Below are 16,034 nucleotides of genomic sequence, written 5' to 3' on the forward strand. Positions count from 1 at the left end.
TAACCCAGGAGAAGTGGCAGCGGAGTGTCATGCAGGCAGTGATTGTGCTTTGTTGGAGGTAGTGTGGTGCTTAGCTAAGGTATGCCATGCTAATGAGGGCTTTTCAGAAGTAAAAGTTGTTGGGAGGGGGGGGGGCACTCTTGCCGGTATTGTGGCTTAATAGTGGGACCTGTGAACTTGAGATGCGCCCAACATGTAGCCCCTCGCCTGCCCTATCCGTTGCTGTGTCGTTCCCATCACTTTCTTGAATTGCCCAGATTTTCACACATGAAAACCTTAGCGAGCATCGGCGAAATACAAAAATGCTCGAGTCGCCCATTGACTTCAATGGGGTTCGTTACTCGAAACGAACCCTCGAGCATCGCGAAAAATTCGTCTCGAGTAACAAGCACCCGAGCATTTTGGTGCTCGCTCATCTCTAATCTCTACAGAGATGTTTTAAAACATATCTGCAGACAATCCCCTTAGAGCCCCCCGCTGTGCAGGAGCACCAGACCTCAGGGTCTAATGACAGCTCAGATTACAGAGCTTGTCTAGAGACCAATCATCATGGCTGTGACAGCCTGTCATAGTCAACCCAGTGAGAAGACTCTGCTGCGCCCTTCCTCTCCATCTCAGAAGTCAGACCACTAATCTACCAGATTCCCTGTATATACCTGTGTGACTCGGCTCTCCCAAGACAGCTGAGGTCACACAGCTTTGCCCAGAGACCCACAGAGACTCATCAGTTTGAAACAGAGTGACATGGTATGTTAGGCTGAATGAAGACAATGTCCGTCTAGTTAAGCCTGTTTTGACCCCTCCCCCCTCCCCTTTGTTGATCCAGAGGAAGGCAAAACACCTCAACAATGCAGATGGCAATTTAGCTAATTTGAAAGAAGAAAAATTCCTTCCTGACTCCATAATGGCAGTCAGAATAATCGCAGGATTATCGTTTGAGTTCCTACCTAACTCTAAGACCCGGATCAACAACCCCGCTGATCACCTAATGTCTATATCCTCTAATATAGCGCTCTAAAAAGATGTTTAGTTCCCTCTTAAACTCCTCTATGAATTTTTCCATCACCATGTCCTTAGGAGGAGAGTTCCACAGTCTCACTGCTCTTACAGTAAAGAACCCCCTTCTGTATTGGTGATGAAACCTTTCTTCTAGACATAGCGGGTGCCCTCTTGTTACCATCGCAGTGCGGGGCATAAACTCGCCGTCCTGGGTATAGTCTCTGGGCTTATAATTACAGTGACAGAAAGTCACAGCAATCCCAGTAAAGTCTAATGGTAAAGAAAAAACATTTAGAATAGTTTAAACTACACTGTCTTCCCTTCCTCACAGCCTGTCAAGGAGGGAGATCTGCATGTGCATTAATTATACGCATGCAGTAAGGGTATGTTCACACGGGGGAATCTGACACAGATTTTTCCGCATGCATTCCACATCTAAAACTGTGTCCGAAACCCGCGGCTAAACTGCCTTTTTCTTTCACATATTTTGCTACTGATTCGCAGGTAGAATTAACCCTGTCAATTAGCATAATCTTTGTGCGGAATTTCCAATGGGATTCTGCAGAAATCCAATTTCCATATCAGTCGCTTAGTTTATAGCAGAAATAAAAAACAAGTAACTGTCGGGCCGTGTAAATCGGAACCACTCAATGTTTACAGTGAATGGGGGAGAGCTGGAAAGATCCTGGCATGCTCCGCCTCCATTCACCAGAATGACTATCACTTCTATGTAAGCACAGGAGCGATCATCAGATGGCAGTCCATAGGACGACTGTCAGGTGCTTATGTTTCCGACAGTCTTTCCATGTAAAGGGAGTTTAATAGATCATTCAGCTGATATCTTATGTATATGATCAGCTTTACAGAAATCTCCAGAAAGATCAGTGAAAAGATGATGAACATTTAACCACTAATCAGGGAAAAATATTGAATTATAACTTGCATTTAATATAAAAATAAATCTCAGTATAAAATGACATTTTCTCATTTATACATTATCCCAGATATGTTGATAGCAACCAATCAGATCTTGTATTCCATCTCCAACAATTAAAATATGCAGTCTGGGAAACAGCAGAAATACACGTTCTAATGTAAGTTGTCTGTATAGAAGACAAACTATAGATTTGGATATTATCAATACTAGATGAGATGGAATTAATAACCAGTGCCAGATAAATACACTTTATTTAAAGGGGTTCTGTCACTAAAAAAGAAAAATGCTATACTTATCCATTCCTCCCCCATCAGTCTACTTACCAGATCTTCACCTCCCCTTTCTTCTCCTGTCTCCTGCACTCCAGGGGTGTCACTTCCCCTCCAGCTGCCTGATTCTTCTCCTTCCTGTGAGGTTACGTACATTTAGTTGTCAGTCTTCCAATGTACCTTATGTCACAGTTGACAGGCCAGCAGGAGGACTGCCTATCTTCTTCAGAGATTGCTGTTGAGAGCTGTCTCTGAAATAGATTATAATTCCTTCCCAGGCAGTGAAGCTACAGCACAGGGATGTGACCTTCACTGACCTAGCAGGAAGAAGTTTGTGATAAGCAGCCTTCATAACAAGCTGGGCCCAGCCTGCAGTGAACTGACCTGGGGCACTGGAGAAGCTCAACCAGGAGAAGATGTGATAAGGAGACAGACAGGGAAGGAATAGGTAAGTTTAGATATTTTTTTTTTTAATGACAAAACCCCTTTAAACTGTATACAATACAATTCTAGATATAATACCTGAAACTGAAAAGAACACTAACAGGTGGCAAAATTACATTATAGAGACTTGTCAAATACATAATGCAATTAAAACAAAAGGCGATACATTATATAATGATATAATAATACAGATACTCACATTCTATATAAGTGAGTTCTCTATCAGTGCAGGAGTTTATATTCCATGGAGATGATGGACATTCCCATAATAGCTTACTATACTTGGTGCAGTTAATATGATCCACCCAGAAGGGTGGTCTTCTCCTAACATCATATTTCGCTGCCTCCAGATATCCTTTTGATCCACAATTCAGATGTTTGCAGATAACGGAGACTGATAAGGCTGGCATAACATTATTACACACGGAGCCCCAGCTTCCATTATAATAAACCTCCAGCCACCCTTCACATTCATGTGATCCATCAACCAGGCGGAGATCCAAAAGTTCTGTAAGAAAATATATGGTGTTACACACACATCTGATAATAGACACTTACTTATGATGCAGTATTTTTCCATTTTCTACTGGTGAAGATAGCACAACTTCTATGTGACATGTACTGTACTGATTTCATAGACATGTATTATTATAGATTTGGAGAATATTTATAACTATTATTAAATCACATCTCTAAACTAAATAACGTAACTCAAAGAACAGTTATAATCAATGACAATAGAGTGGAGATACGTAATAACTCGATATGTAGAAGAACACCTAAACAGCTTTTTTTGTTAACTGCCATATGCAATTTCTGCTTCACTATGATCCAACTCTTAAGGCGAATTTACACACACAGATGATCACTCAAAATGTGTCAGAAACTGACAGTTTTGAGTGATCATTTTGCATAGGTACTAATGGACTAATCCGCCCATTAGCACTTAACTAGCTTCATTTGCATGTATTTAGAGAACAGCTGGTGGTCTGTTCTCTAAATACATTGCATTGTTCTCCAGCGGGACAGTGGCTGTTAACAGCTGTTAAAGAATGTTACAGCATTGCCCACAGAGAACACAGCATGCCGTCCCTCTTATCAGGGACGATGGATTTAATGCTGACCTGAAGTCAGTGATGGATGAAAAGTTTACGGTTAGAGATGAGCGAGCGTATTCGCTAAGGCAAACTACTTGATCGAGTAGTGCTTTATGCGAGTACCTGCCCGCTCGTCTCAAAAGATTCGGGTGCCGGCGGGGGAGAGCGGTGAGTTGCGGAAGTGAGCAGGTGGGAGTGAGGGGGAGAGAGTGAGAAAGAGATCTCCCTTCTGTTCCTCCCTGCCGTTGCCCGCCCTCCGCTGGCACCCGAATCTTTTGAGACGAGCGGGCAGGTGCTCGCATAAGGCACTACTCACTCGAGTAGTTTGCCTTAGCGAGTACGCTTGCTCATCTCTATTTACAGTGTAAGTGCACGATGGGCACACATTTACACACAGACATTATGGCTTAAAAGATGAATTTTAATCATTGTGTGTGCAAGAGCCTTTAGGCATATGCGCCTGTGAAGCCAGCCTTTTTACATTTACCCTAACAAAAATAGCTGATTACCAGGAGGGAATGGGGGTGCTGAGAGCGGGCCCTTGGGCAATCAGCTGCCAGGACCCCTTTCTATGACCCAGAATGAAGAGTTGCTCAGTAAGAGCAGTTCCCATTCTGGTGGTCTTTCTGCTATCCTGGTATAACAGGGCAGCTGTTCATGTGAATGACCATCCACCAATACTACATTTCCCCTACAGAAGTTCCAGCTTGTCACTATTTCCATTGGCAAAATCAGATGATTGCCCTAGCGTCTGCTCTCAGCACACCCCCTCACACTCCTGGCAATCAGTTGTCCACCACAAGCCCTGCATCATAGGTGGAATTCTGTACATTGGCAAAACCTCTCCAATTTTGATAATGGGTGAAGAAAGTCTAACATCCTCTCGAGGACACGGCCATTTTTCATTTTTGTTTTCTACTGTTCCATCAATATCGGCATTATGTGAGTTCATTTTTTGTGTGCGACAAGTTGTATTTTTCAATGGTATCATAGAATGTACCATATAATGTACTGGAAAACATAAAACATTTTCTAAATGGGGCAAAATGGGAAAAACGCAAGTGTGCTATTTTGCAAGTGTTTACAGTTTACATGATAAAGCAAAAATGTTACTTGCCTGAACTCTATTGTGTGGGTGAGTATGATTCCGGTGATACCTAATTTATATATTTTTTTAATTATAAAATATGATATCTTAAAAATAAAATTCTGTTGCTTTTTTATTATCCCTTTTTAGATTTTAAGCGATAAAACACTTAAAACAAGATATAATGACAGTCAGACAAGGGATAGAGTAACAAAACATGTCATCGGTCAGGAAGGGTATCATCTCTCCTTAAGGAGGGCACCTAGGAGGTGTGTGAGGAGACTTATAAGGTCATCCATGCTTCTCTAGGAAATATGCAAATAAGTAAAATGGAACAATACCTCTGCAGCACCACCTATTGGAAGGCAGCATTCCTGCAAGTCACTTTCTGACCCATTATACAAGTCTTTATAACAATGACTGGGAATTGAAAACCAAAAGCCAGAAAACAACACACATGTAGCTGTTTCAGAGTTTTTGCTCTTCATCAGTGTGCAGTAGCTTTTTGGCTTGGCTGGTGAGAGGACTATGATGTGGATTGGGAAGGCTATCATCTCCCCTTAAGGAGAGCACCTAATGGGTGTTTGGGGACATCTAGGAGATGTGTGAGGAAACTTATAAGGCAATCCATGCTCCTCTAAGAAAGTGCATTAATATGGCCATACAGAAGTGTATAACCCCACTTGCTGCCGCGAGACAACCCCTTTAATGACCAGGCCAAATTTTGCAAATCTGACACGTGTCACTTTAGCATGGAAAAACACCAGAAAGGTTTTGCATATCCAAGCGATTCTGACATTGTTTTTTCGCCACATGTTGTACTTCATCTAGGCAGAAAAAAAAGACAGATAGAATTTGTGTTTATTTATTAAAAGCGCCAAAATTGGGAAAATTTTGAAAAAATCGTCATTTTTTTACATTTCCAACTGCAATATCTCAAATATGTGCAAACATAATATAGAAATTTTTGCTAAGATATATATTTCCATCCGTTTACTTTATTTTTGGCGCACATTGGAAAAAGTTTCGTTTTTTTTTTACCATTTAGAAGACGTACAAATTTAACATTACTTTTCAGCATTTTGTGGAACACTTTGTTTTCCTACACCAAACCAAGATTGGAAAGGCTCATAGGAGTTAAAATGATAGATACCCCCACAAGTGACCCCATTTTAAAAACTACACCCTTTAAGGTATTCACTGAGGGGTGTCATGAGTATTTTAACCCCACTTTTTTTTTAGGAGTCAATGCAATTTAGAAGAGAAAAACTAAAATTTCATATTTTTGCAAATATGTCATTTTAAAGACAGGACTTTTTTCTATAGTACACATGAAAATTAGGATTTGCACCCCAGATTGGATACCCCTGTTTGTCCCGTGCTCAGAAACATACCCATTGTGGCCCTAATCTTACGTCTGGATGCACAATGGGGCCCAAAATGAAAGGAGCAACCAGTGGCTTTCGGAACAGAAATTTTGCTTGAAGGAGATGTAGGCCCTATTGCACACTTGTAGAGCCATTGAGTGACCAAAACGATGGAGAACGCCCACAAGTGACCCCATTTTGAAAAGTAGACCCCTTAACGAATTTATCTAGGGGTACGATGACTTTTTTGACTTCACAGTTTTTGAATGAATCTAACCCAAGCCGAAGGAAAAAAATTATGATTTTCATTTTTTTGGTAATTCTGTCATTTTAAAAGCAGTTTTTTTTGTACCGCACATATATGAATGAAGACTTGCACCCCAAAATGGATACCCCTGTTTGTCCCGTGCTCAGAAACATACCCATTGTGGCCCTAGTATTACGTCTGTATGCACAATGTGGCTCAAAATGAAAGGAGCAACCGGTGGCTTTCGGAACAGAAATTTTTCTTAAAGGAGATTTAGTCCCCATTGCCCACTTGTAGAGCCATTGAGTGACCAAAACGATGGAGAACCCACACAAGTGACCCCATTTTGAAAAGAAGACCCCTTAACGAATTTATCTAGGGGTACGATGACTTTTTTGACTTTACAGTTTTTGAATGAATCTAAACCAAGCAGAAGGAAAAAAAAATGATTTTCATTTTTTTGGCAATTGTGTCAATTTAAAAACAGTTTTTTTTTGTACACTGTACATAGGAATGAAGACATTCACCCCAAAATGAATACCCCTGTTTGTCCGGTGTTCAGAAACATACCCATTGTGGCCCTAATCTACTTAAAGGAAACATAGCTAGGCCTATAATGGAAGGAGCACCCGTTGGATTTCAGGGTACAACGGAATAAATTCCAGTCCCCATTGCCCACTTGTAGAGCCATTAAGCGGCCAAAACAATAGAGAACCCCCACAAATGACCCCATTTTGAAAACTAGACCCCTTAACAAATTCATCTAGGGGTGTACTGCGTATTTTGACCCCACAGTATTTGAATGAATCTAAGCAAAGCAAAAGGACAAAAATTATGATTTTCATTTTTTTCGCAATTTTGTCAGTTTAAAAACTGTTTTTTTTGTACAGTGTACATAGGAAAAAGACGTTCACCCCAAAATGGATCCCCCCGTTTGTCCCATGCTCAGAAACATACCCCTTGTGGCCCTAATCTACTTACAGGACACATGGCTAGGCCCATAATGGAGGGAATGCCCGCTGGATTTCAGGGCAGAACTGAATAAATTCCAGGCCCCATTGCCCACTTATACGGAAAAAAATTTGACTTCCTAACAATATTCCCCCCGCCATCCCCATTTTTTGGCATTCTCTAAATATTAGATAAAGGTAATAATTAGAGATGAGCGAACGCGTTCGTCCGAGCTTGATATTCGTGCGAATATTAGGGTGTTCGGGATGTTCGTTATTCGTAACGAACACCATGCGGTGTTCTGGTTAATTTAACTTTCTTCCCTGAGACGTTAGCGCTTTTTTTTGGCCAATATAAAGACAGGGAAGGCATTACAACTTCCCCCTGCAACGTTTAAGCCCTATACCACCCCCCTGCTGTGAGTGGCTGGGGAGATAAGGTGTCACCCGAGTATTGAAATCTGCCCCTCCCGCGGCTCGCTATGGATGCATTCTGACATGAGTTTAGGGAAAGCGCTATCGTGTTGGAGCTGCTATAGGGAGAGTGTTAGGAGTATTTTAGGTGTCAAGAACCCCAACGGTCCTTCTTAGGGCCATAAATCTTCTCTATATGCGCTCAATGGGGCCGGCGGCAGCAGCGCTGACCCCATTGAGAACATATAGAAGAGAAATCCTTCTTCTCTGGCACAGCTGTAACAGCTGTAGCAGAGAAGAACGATGTTTGCCCATTGAATTCAATGGAGCCAGCAATACAGCATGTTCCACTGAATGCAATGGGCTGCCGGCGATCGCAGGATGAATGGTCGGAAAGGGGTTAAATATATAACCCCTTTCCTGCAATTCATCCAGAAATGTGTTACACTAAAAATATATACCGGCGTATAAGGCGACCGGGCGTATAAGACGACCCCCCAACTGTCACCTTATACGCCGGTAATACAGTGGAGCAAAGAATAAAAAGCATTACTCACTTTTTCAGATGATCTGCGGCGCTCCTGTAGACTGTCGCTCCCTCCTAATCCACGGCAGAGTATTCCTTTCTGCACGAAAGGCTTGAAATCCCCGCCTCCAGAAACACAGCCAATCACAGCCAATGACAATGATGTCATTGAATGGCTGTGATTGGCTTGAAATCCCCGCCTCCAGACACACAGCCAATCACAGCCATTCAATGACATCATTGTCATTGGCTGTGATTGGCTGTGTTTCTGGAGGCAGGGATTTAAAGCCTTTCGTGGAGAAAGGAATAGTCTGCCGGGAACCAGGAAGGAGCAACAGCCTGCAGGAGCGCCGCAGATCATCTGAAAAAGTGAGTAATGCTTTTTATTCTTTGCTCCACTGTATTACCGGCGTATAAGGTGACAGTTGGGGGGTCGTCTTATACGCCCGGTCGCCTTATACGCCGGTATATATTTTTAGTGTAACACATTTCTGGATGAATTGCAGGAAAGGGGTTATATATTTAACCCCTTTCCGACCATTCATCCTGCGATCGCGGGCAGCCCATTGCATTCAGTGGAACCTGCTGTATTGCTGGCTCCATTGAATTCAATGGGCAAACATCGTTCTTCTCTGCTACAGCTGTTACAGCTGTGGCAGAGGAGAACGATCTTCATGCTGACAGTGGGGGGGGGGGGGGGGGGGGGCACTCTTGCCGCTATTGTGGCTTAATAGTGGGACCTGTGAACTTGAGATGCAGCCCACCATGTAGCCCCTCGCCTGCCCTATCCGTCACTGTGTCATTCCCATCACTTTCCTGAATTGCCCAGATTTTCACACATGAAAACCTTAGCGAGCATCGGCGAAATACAAAAATGTTCTGGTCGCCCATTGACTTCAATGGGGTTCGTTGTTCGAAACGAACCCTCGAGCATCACGGGAAGTTCGTTCCGAATAACGAACACCCGAACATTTTGGTGTTCGCTCATCTCTAGTAATAATTAGAGATGAGCGAGTATACTCGCTAAAGGCAATTGCTCGAGTGAGCATTGCCTTTAGCGAGTATCTCCCCGCTCAAGACAGATGGTTTGGGTGCCGGCAGCGGGACGGAGGGGAGATCTCTCTCTCCCCCCGCTCCCTCCTGCTGACAGCCGCTACTCACCGCTCCCCAGCGCCGGCACCCGAACCTTCTGTCTGGAGCGGGGGAGATACTCGCTAAAGGCAATGCTCGCTCAAGCAATTGCCTTTAGCGAGTATACTCGCTCATCTCTAGTAATAATATAAACTGTGTTTTATGTCCGAAGACAGGGGTAGTTATGGAGGCTGCTTGGGATGGGCACATGGGGCAAGAAAACCGGGTATCCCCCCTCCTTTCATGTATTTTGGGGGGTATTTCATAACTAGAGATGAGCGAGCACCAAAATGCTCGGGTGCTCGTTACTCGGGACGAACTTTTCGCGATGCTCGAGGGTTCGTTTCGAGTAACAAACCCCATTAAAGTCAATGGGCGACCCGAGCATTTTTGTATTTCGCCGATGCTCGCTAAGGTTTCCTTGTGTGAAAATCTGGGCAATTCAAGAAAGTGATGGGAACGACACAGCAACGGATAGGGCAGGCGAGGGGCTACATGTTGGGCTGCATCTCAAGTTCACAGGTCCCACTATTAAGCCACAATAGCGGCAAGAGTGGGCCCCCCCCTCCCAAAAACGTTTACTTCTGAAAAGCCCTCATTAGCATGGCATACCTTTGCTAAGCACCACACTACCTCCAACAAAGCACAATCACTGCCTGCATGACACTCCACTGCCACTTCTCCTGGGTTACATGCTGCCCAACCGCCCCCCCTCCCCCCCACAGCGCACACCAAAGTGTCCCTGCGCAGCCTTCAGCTGCCCTCATGCCACACCACCCTCATGTCTATTTAGAAGTGCGTCTACCATGAGGAGGAACTGCAGGCACACACTGCAGAGGGTTGGCACGGCTAGGCAGCGACCCTCTTTAAAAGGGGCGGGGCGATAGCCCACAATGCTGTACAGAAGCAATGAGAAATCCAATCCTGTGCCACCTCCATCTGGAGCTGCACACGTGGGCATAGCAATGGGGAACCTATGTGCCACACACTATTCATTCTGTCAAGGTGTCTCTGCATGCCCCAGTCAGACCGGGCTTTTTAATTCATAGACACAGGCATGTCCAACTCCCTATTGTGAAGTCCCTGTCGACCGACAGCATGGGTGGCTCCCTAGAACCCACCGGCGATACACAAAAATATCCCATTGCATTGCCCAACACAGCTGAGGTAGTAATGTCGTGCTTAATGCAGGTGGGCTTCGGCCCACACTGCATGCCCCAGTCAGACTGGGGTTCTTTACAAGTGGACACATGTAGGTTAAACTCCGTGTGCACCTACAGCATGGGTGGCTCCCTGGAACCCACCGGCGATACACATAAATATCCCATTGCATTGCCCAACACAGCTGAGGTAGTAATGTCGTGCTTAATGCAGGTGGGCTTCGGCCCACACTGCATGCCCCAGTCTGACTGGGGTTCTTTACAAGTGGAAACGGATGCATTTATAATTCCCTGTGGACCCACAGCATGGGTGGGTGCCAGGAAGCCAACGGCGGTACATAGAAATATCCCATTGCATTGCCCAACACAGCTGAGGTAGTAATTTCATGCTTAATGCAGGTGGGCTCCGGCCAACACTGCATGCCCCAGTCAGACTGGTAATATGTACCTTAACAGTAACCGCGTTGGTGGTAATGTGGTGGTGACTGCGGACCTAGTAGCGCGGTTTTATTTTGTTGGTTTTCGGAATGTGGCCAGGAGTAAGTGGGCCGTGGCGGGGGATGTTTTGGAGGCACTACGTGTCCTCTCCATGAGTCCGTGGTTATATGCACCTTAACAGTAACAGCGTTGGTGGGAAATGGCCTCGCCGCCATCATGTCTTTGGGAAGCCTCTGTTTCCACACCCCAGAGACATACCATTAGCAGCGGTATAGGCAGAGCCCAGAATTAGTAACATTTCAACCGTAGCATTAGCGACAGGCCCCACTAACATATCACTAGCAGCATTATAGGGGGAGCACAGTCTTAGTTCCATTTAAGTCATTGTAGCAGCCTACACAGGCCCCAGGAACAATTCCGAAGCAGCAGTATAGGAGGAGCATAGTCTTAGTTCCATTTAAGTCATTGTAGCAGCCTACACAGGCCCCAGGAACAATTCCGAAGCAGCAGTATAGGAGGAGCATAGTCTTAGTTCCATTTAAGTCATTGTAGCAGCCTACACAGGCCCCAGGAACAATTCCGAAGCAGCAGTATAGGAGGAGCATAGTCTTAGTTCCATTTAAGTCATTGTAGCAGCCTACACAGGCCCCAGGAACAATTCCGAAGCAGCAGTATAGTGGGAGCGCAGTGTTAGTTCCATTTCAGTAGCTGCAGTATAGCCAAGGCCCAAGTTACATTTATGTTGCTAAAGTGTAGGCCAACCCCGCACACACTTCTGTACCATGAGTGCAGGCGAAGAACATACAAATTGCTATGATTACACTGTAGGTGAGGGCCCCAAAACATTGGTGTACCAACAGTACTAATGTACCTCAGTAAAAATTGGCCATGCCCAACCAAGATGGCAGGTGAAACCCATTAATCGCTTTGGTTAATGTGGCTTAAGTGGTAACTAGGCCTGGAGGCAGCCCAGTTTAACGAAAAATTGGTTCAAGTTAAAGTTTCAACGCTTTCAAGAGCATTGAAACATATAAAAATTGTTGAGACAAATTAGATGAGTGAGCCTTGTGGCCCTAAGAAAAATTGCCCGTTCAGCGTGATTACGTGAGGTTTCAGGAGGAGGAGCAGGAGGAGGAGGAGGAATATTAGACACATATTGATGAAGCAGAAATGTCCCCGTTTTGGATGGTGAGAGAGAACGTAGCTTCCATCCGCGGGTGCAGCCTACGTATTGCTTACGTATCGCTGCTGTCCGCTGGTGGAGAAGAGAAGTCTGGTGAAATCCAGGCTTTGTTCATCTTGATGAGTGTTAGCCTGTCGGCACTGTCGGTTGACAGGCGGGTACGCTTATCTGTGATGATTCCCCCAGCCGCACTAAACACCCTTTCCGACAAGACGCTAGCCGCAGGACAAGCAAGCACCTCCAGGGCATACAGCGCGAGTTCAGGCCACGTGTCCAGCTTCGACACCCAATAGTTGTAGGTGGCAGAGGCGTCACGGAGGACGGTCGTGCGATCGGCTACGTACTCCCTCACCATCCTTTTACAGTGCTCCCGCCGACTCAGCCTTGACTGGGGAGCGGTGACACAGTCTTGCTGGGGAGCCATAAAGCTGTCCAGGCCCTTAAAGACTGTTGCACTGCCTGGGCTGTACATGCTGCTCGATCTCCGCACCTCCCCTGCTACCTGGCCCTCGGAACTGCGCCTTCTGCCACTAGCGCTGTCGGATGGGAATTTTACCATCAGCTTGTCCGCCAGGGTCCTGTGGTATAGCAACACTCTCGAACCCCTTTCCTCTTCGGGAATGAGAGTGGGAAGGTTCTCCTTATAGCGTGGGTCGAGCAGTATGTACACCCAGTAATCCGTAGTGGCCAGAATGCGCGTAACGCGAGGGTCACGAGAAAGGCATCCTAACATGAAGTCAGCCATGTGTGCCAGGGTACCTGTACGCAACACATGGCTGTCCGCACTAGGAAGATCACTTTCAGGATCCTCCTCCTCCTCCTCCTCCTCCTCCTCCTCCTCCTCAGCCCATACACGCTGAAATGATGACAGGCAAGCAGCATGGGTACCGTCAGCAGTGGGCCAAGCTGTCTCTTCCCACTCCTCCTCATCCTCCTCATGCTCCTCCTCCTCCTCCTGAACGCGCTGAGATATAGACAGGAGGGTGCTCTGACTATCCAGCGACATACTGTGTTCCCCCGGCTCTGTTTCCGAGCGCAAAGCGGCTGCCTTTATGGTTTGCAGGGAACTTCTCAAGATGCATAGCAGAGGAATGGTGACGCTAATGATTGCAGCATCGCCGCTCACCACCTGGGTAGACTGCTCAAAGTTTCGAAGGACCTGGCAGATGTCTGCCAACCAGGCCCACTCTTCTGAAAAGAATTGAGGAGGCTGACTCCCACTGCGCCGCCCATGTTGGAGTTGGTATTCCACTATAGCTCTACGCTGCTCATAGAGCCTAGCCAACATGTGGAGCGTAGAGTTCCACCGTGTGGGCACGTCGCACAGCAGTCGGTGCACTGGCAGATTAAACCGATGTTGCAGGGTGCGCAGGGTGGCAGCGTCCGTGTGGGACTTGCGGAAATGTGCGCAGAGCCGGCGCACCTTTCCGAGCAGGTCTGACAAGCGTGGGTAGCTTTTAAGAAAGCGCTGAACCACCAAATTAAAGACGTGGGCCAGGCATGGCACGTGCGTGAGGCTGCCGAGCTGCAGAGCCGCCACCAGGTTACGGCCGTTGTCACACACGACCATGCCCGGTTGGAGGCTCAGCGGCGCAAGCCAACGGTCGGTCTGCTCTGTCAGACCCTGCAGCAGTTCGTGGGCCGTGTGCCTCCTATCTCCTAAGCTGAGTAGTTTCAGCACGGCCTGCTGACGCTTGCCCACCGCTGTGCTGCCACGCCGCGCGACACCGACTGCTGGCGACGTCCTGCTGCTGCTGACACATCTAGATTGCGAGACAGAGGTTGAGGAGGAGGAGGAGGGTGCTTTAGTGGAGGAAGAATACACCGCCGAACATACCACCACCGAGCTGGGGCCCGCAATTCTGGGGGTGGGTAGGACGTGAGCGGTCCCAGGCTCTGACTCTGTCCCAGCCTCCACTAAATTCACCCAATGTGCCGTCAGGGAGATGTAGTGGCCCTGCCCGCCTGTGCTTGTCCACGTGTCCATAGTTAAGTGGACCTTGCCACTAACCGCATTGGTGAGGGCGCGTACAATGTTGCGGGAGACGTGGTCGTGCAGGGCTGGGACGGCACATCGGGAAAAGTAGTGGCGACTGGGAACTGAGCAGCGCGGGGCCGCCGCCGCCATCATAGCTTTGAAAGCCTCCGTTTCCACAACCCTATATGGCAGCATCTCAAGGCTGATAAATTTGGCTATGTGGACGGTTAACGATTGAGCGTGCGGGTGCGTGGCGGCGTACTTGCGCTTGCGCTCCAACACTTGCGCTAGCGACGGCTGGACTGTGCGGTGCGAGACATTGGTGGATGGGGCCGAGGACAGCGGAGGTGAGGGTGTGGGTGCAGGCCAGGAGACGGTAGTGCCTGTGTCCTGAGAGGGGGGTTGGATCTCAGTGGCAGGTTGGGGCACAGGGGGAGAGGCAGCGGTGCAAACCGGAGGCGGTGAACGGCCTTCGTCCCACCTTGTGGGGTGCTTGGCCATCATATGTCTGCGCATGCTGGTGGTGGTGAGGCTGTTGGTGGTGGCTCCCCGGCTGATCTTGGCACGACAAAGGTTGCACACCACTGTTCGTCTGTCGTCAGGCGTCTCTGTGAAAAACTGCCAGACCTTAGAGCACCTCGGCCTCTGCAGGGTGGCATGGCGCGAGGGTGCGCTTTGGGAAACAGTTGGTGGATTATTCGGTCTGTCCCTGCCTCTACCTGCTGCCCTTGCCTCCCCCTCTGAAGACCTGTCCTGAGTAGGCGTTGCACACCAGGTGGGGTCAGTCACCTCATCGTCCTGCTGCTCTTCCTCCGAATCCTCTGTGCGCTCCTCCCTCGCACTTACTGCCCTTACTACTACCTCACTGCAAGACAACTGTGTCTCATCGTCATCGTCCTCCTCACCCACTGAAAGGTCTTGAGACAGTTGCCGGAAGTCCCCAGCCTCATCCCCCGGACCCCGGGAACTTTCCAATGGTTGTGCATCAGTGACGATAAACTCCTCTGGTGGGAGAGGAACCACTGCTGCCCAATCTGAGCAGGGGCCCGAGAACAGTTCCTGGGAGTGTTCCCGCTCCTGAGCATGTGTCATTGTAGTGGAGTGAGGAGGCTGGGAGGAAGGAGAAGCAGCAGACAGAGGATTCGGATTTGCAGCACTGGACGGCGCAGAACTCTGGGTGGATGATAGCTTGCTCGAAGCACTTTCTGCCATCCACGACAGGACCTGCTCACACTGCTCATTTTCTAATAAAGGTCTCCCGCGTGGACCCATTAATTGGGCGATGAATGTGGGGACGCCAGAAACGTGCCTCTCTCCTAATCGTGCAGCAGTCGGCTGCGACACACCTGGATCAGGAGCTCGGCCTGTGCCCACACCCTCACTTGGGCCTACGCGTCCTCGGCCGCGTCCACGTCCTCTAGGCCTACCCCTACCCCTCAGCATGCTGTATTACCAGTGATTTCCAAGCCAGGAAAGAAATTGGCGCAAGCCTGCAGCCAAAATGGAATTTTTTCCCTTGTTTTTCAAAAGGACAAGCCACACTGCGTGTATTCAATGAATACTACTAAGTTTAATAACTGTGTTGTGGCCCTGCAAATGTGTCAGAGAACTGCAGTGACGCAAAGTTATTCGCTCCAGCAGATCAGGGATTTCCCATGCAGGAAAAAAATTGGCGCAAGCCTGCAGCCAAAATAGAATTTTTTCCCTTGTTTTTCAAAAGGACAAGCCACACTGCGTGTATTCAATGAATACTACTAAGTTTAATAACTGTGTTGTGGCCCTGCAAATGTGTCAGAGAACTGCAGTG

General features: G+C 47.4%; 1 protein-coding gene across 1 annotated transcript in view; it reads right to left on the bottom strand.

Moving 5' to 3' along the window:
* The window catches only part of LOC136571862 (antigen WC1.1-like), a 134,442-nt gene that overhangs the window by 93,274 nt on the left and 25,134 nt on the right, over nucleotides 1-16,034 (bottom strand). The window contains exon 3 of the mRNA XM_066572481.1: nucleotides 2,849-3,157. Within this exon, the coding sequence (XP_066428578.1) occupies nucleotides 2,849-3,157 (309 nt within the window). The remainder of the gene's footprint in view (nucleotides 1-2,848; nucleotides 3,158-16,034) is intronic.

Source organism: Eleutherodactylus coqui, chromosome 6, assembly GCF_035609145.1.
Source record: "Eleutherodactylus coqui strain aEleCoq1 chromosome 6, aEleCoq1.hap1, whole genome shotgun sequence".
Taxonomy (NCBI): Eukaryota; Metazoa; Chordata; class Amphibia; order Anura; family Eleutherodactylidae; genus Eleutherodactylus; species Eleutherodactylus coqui.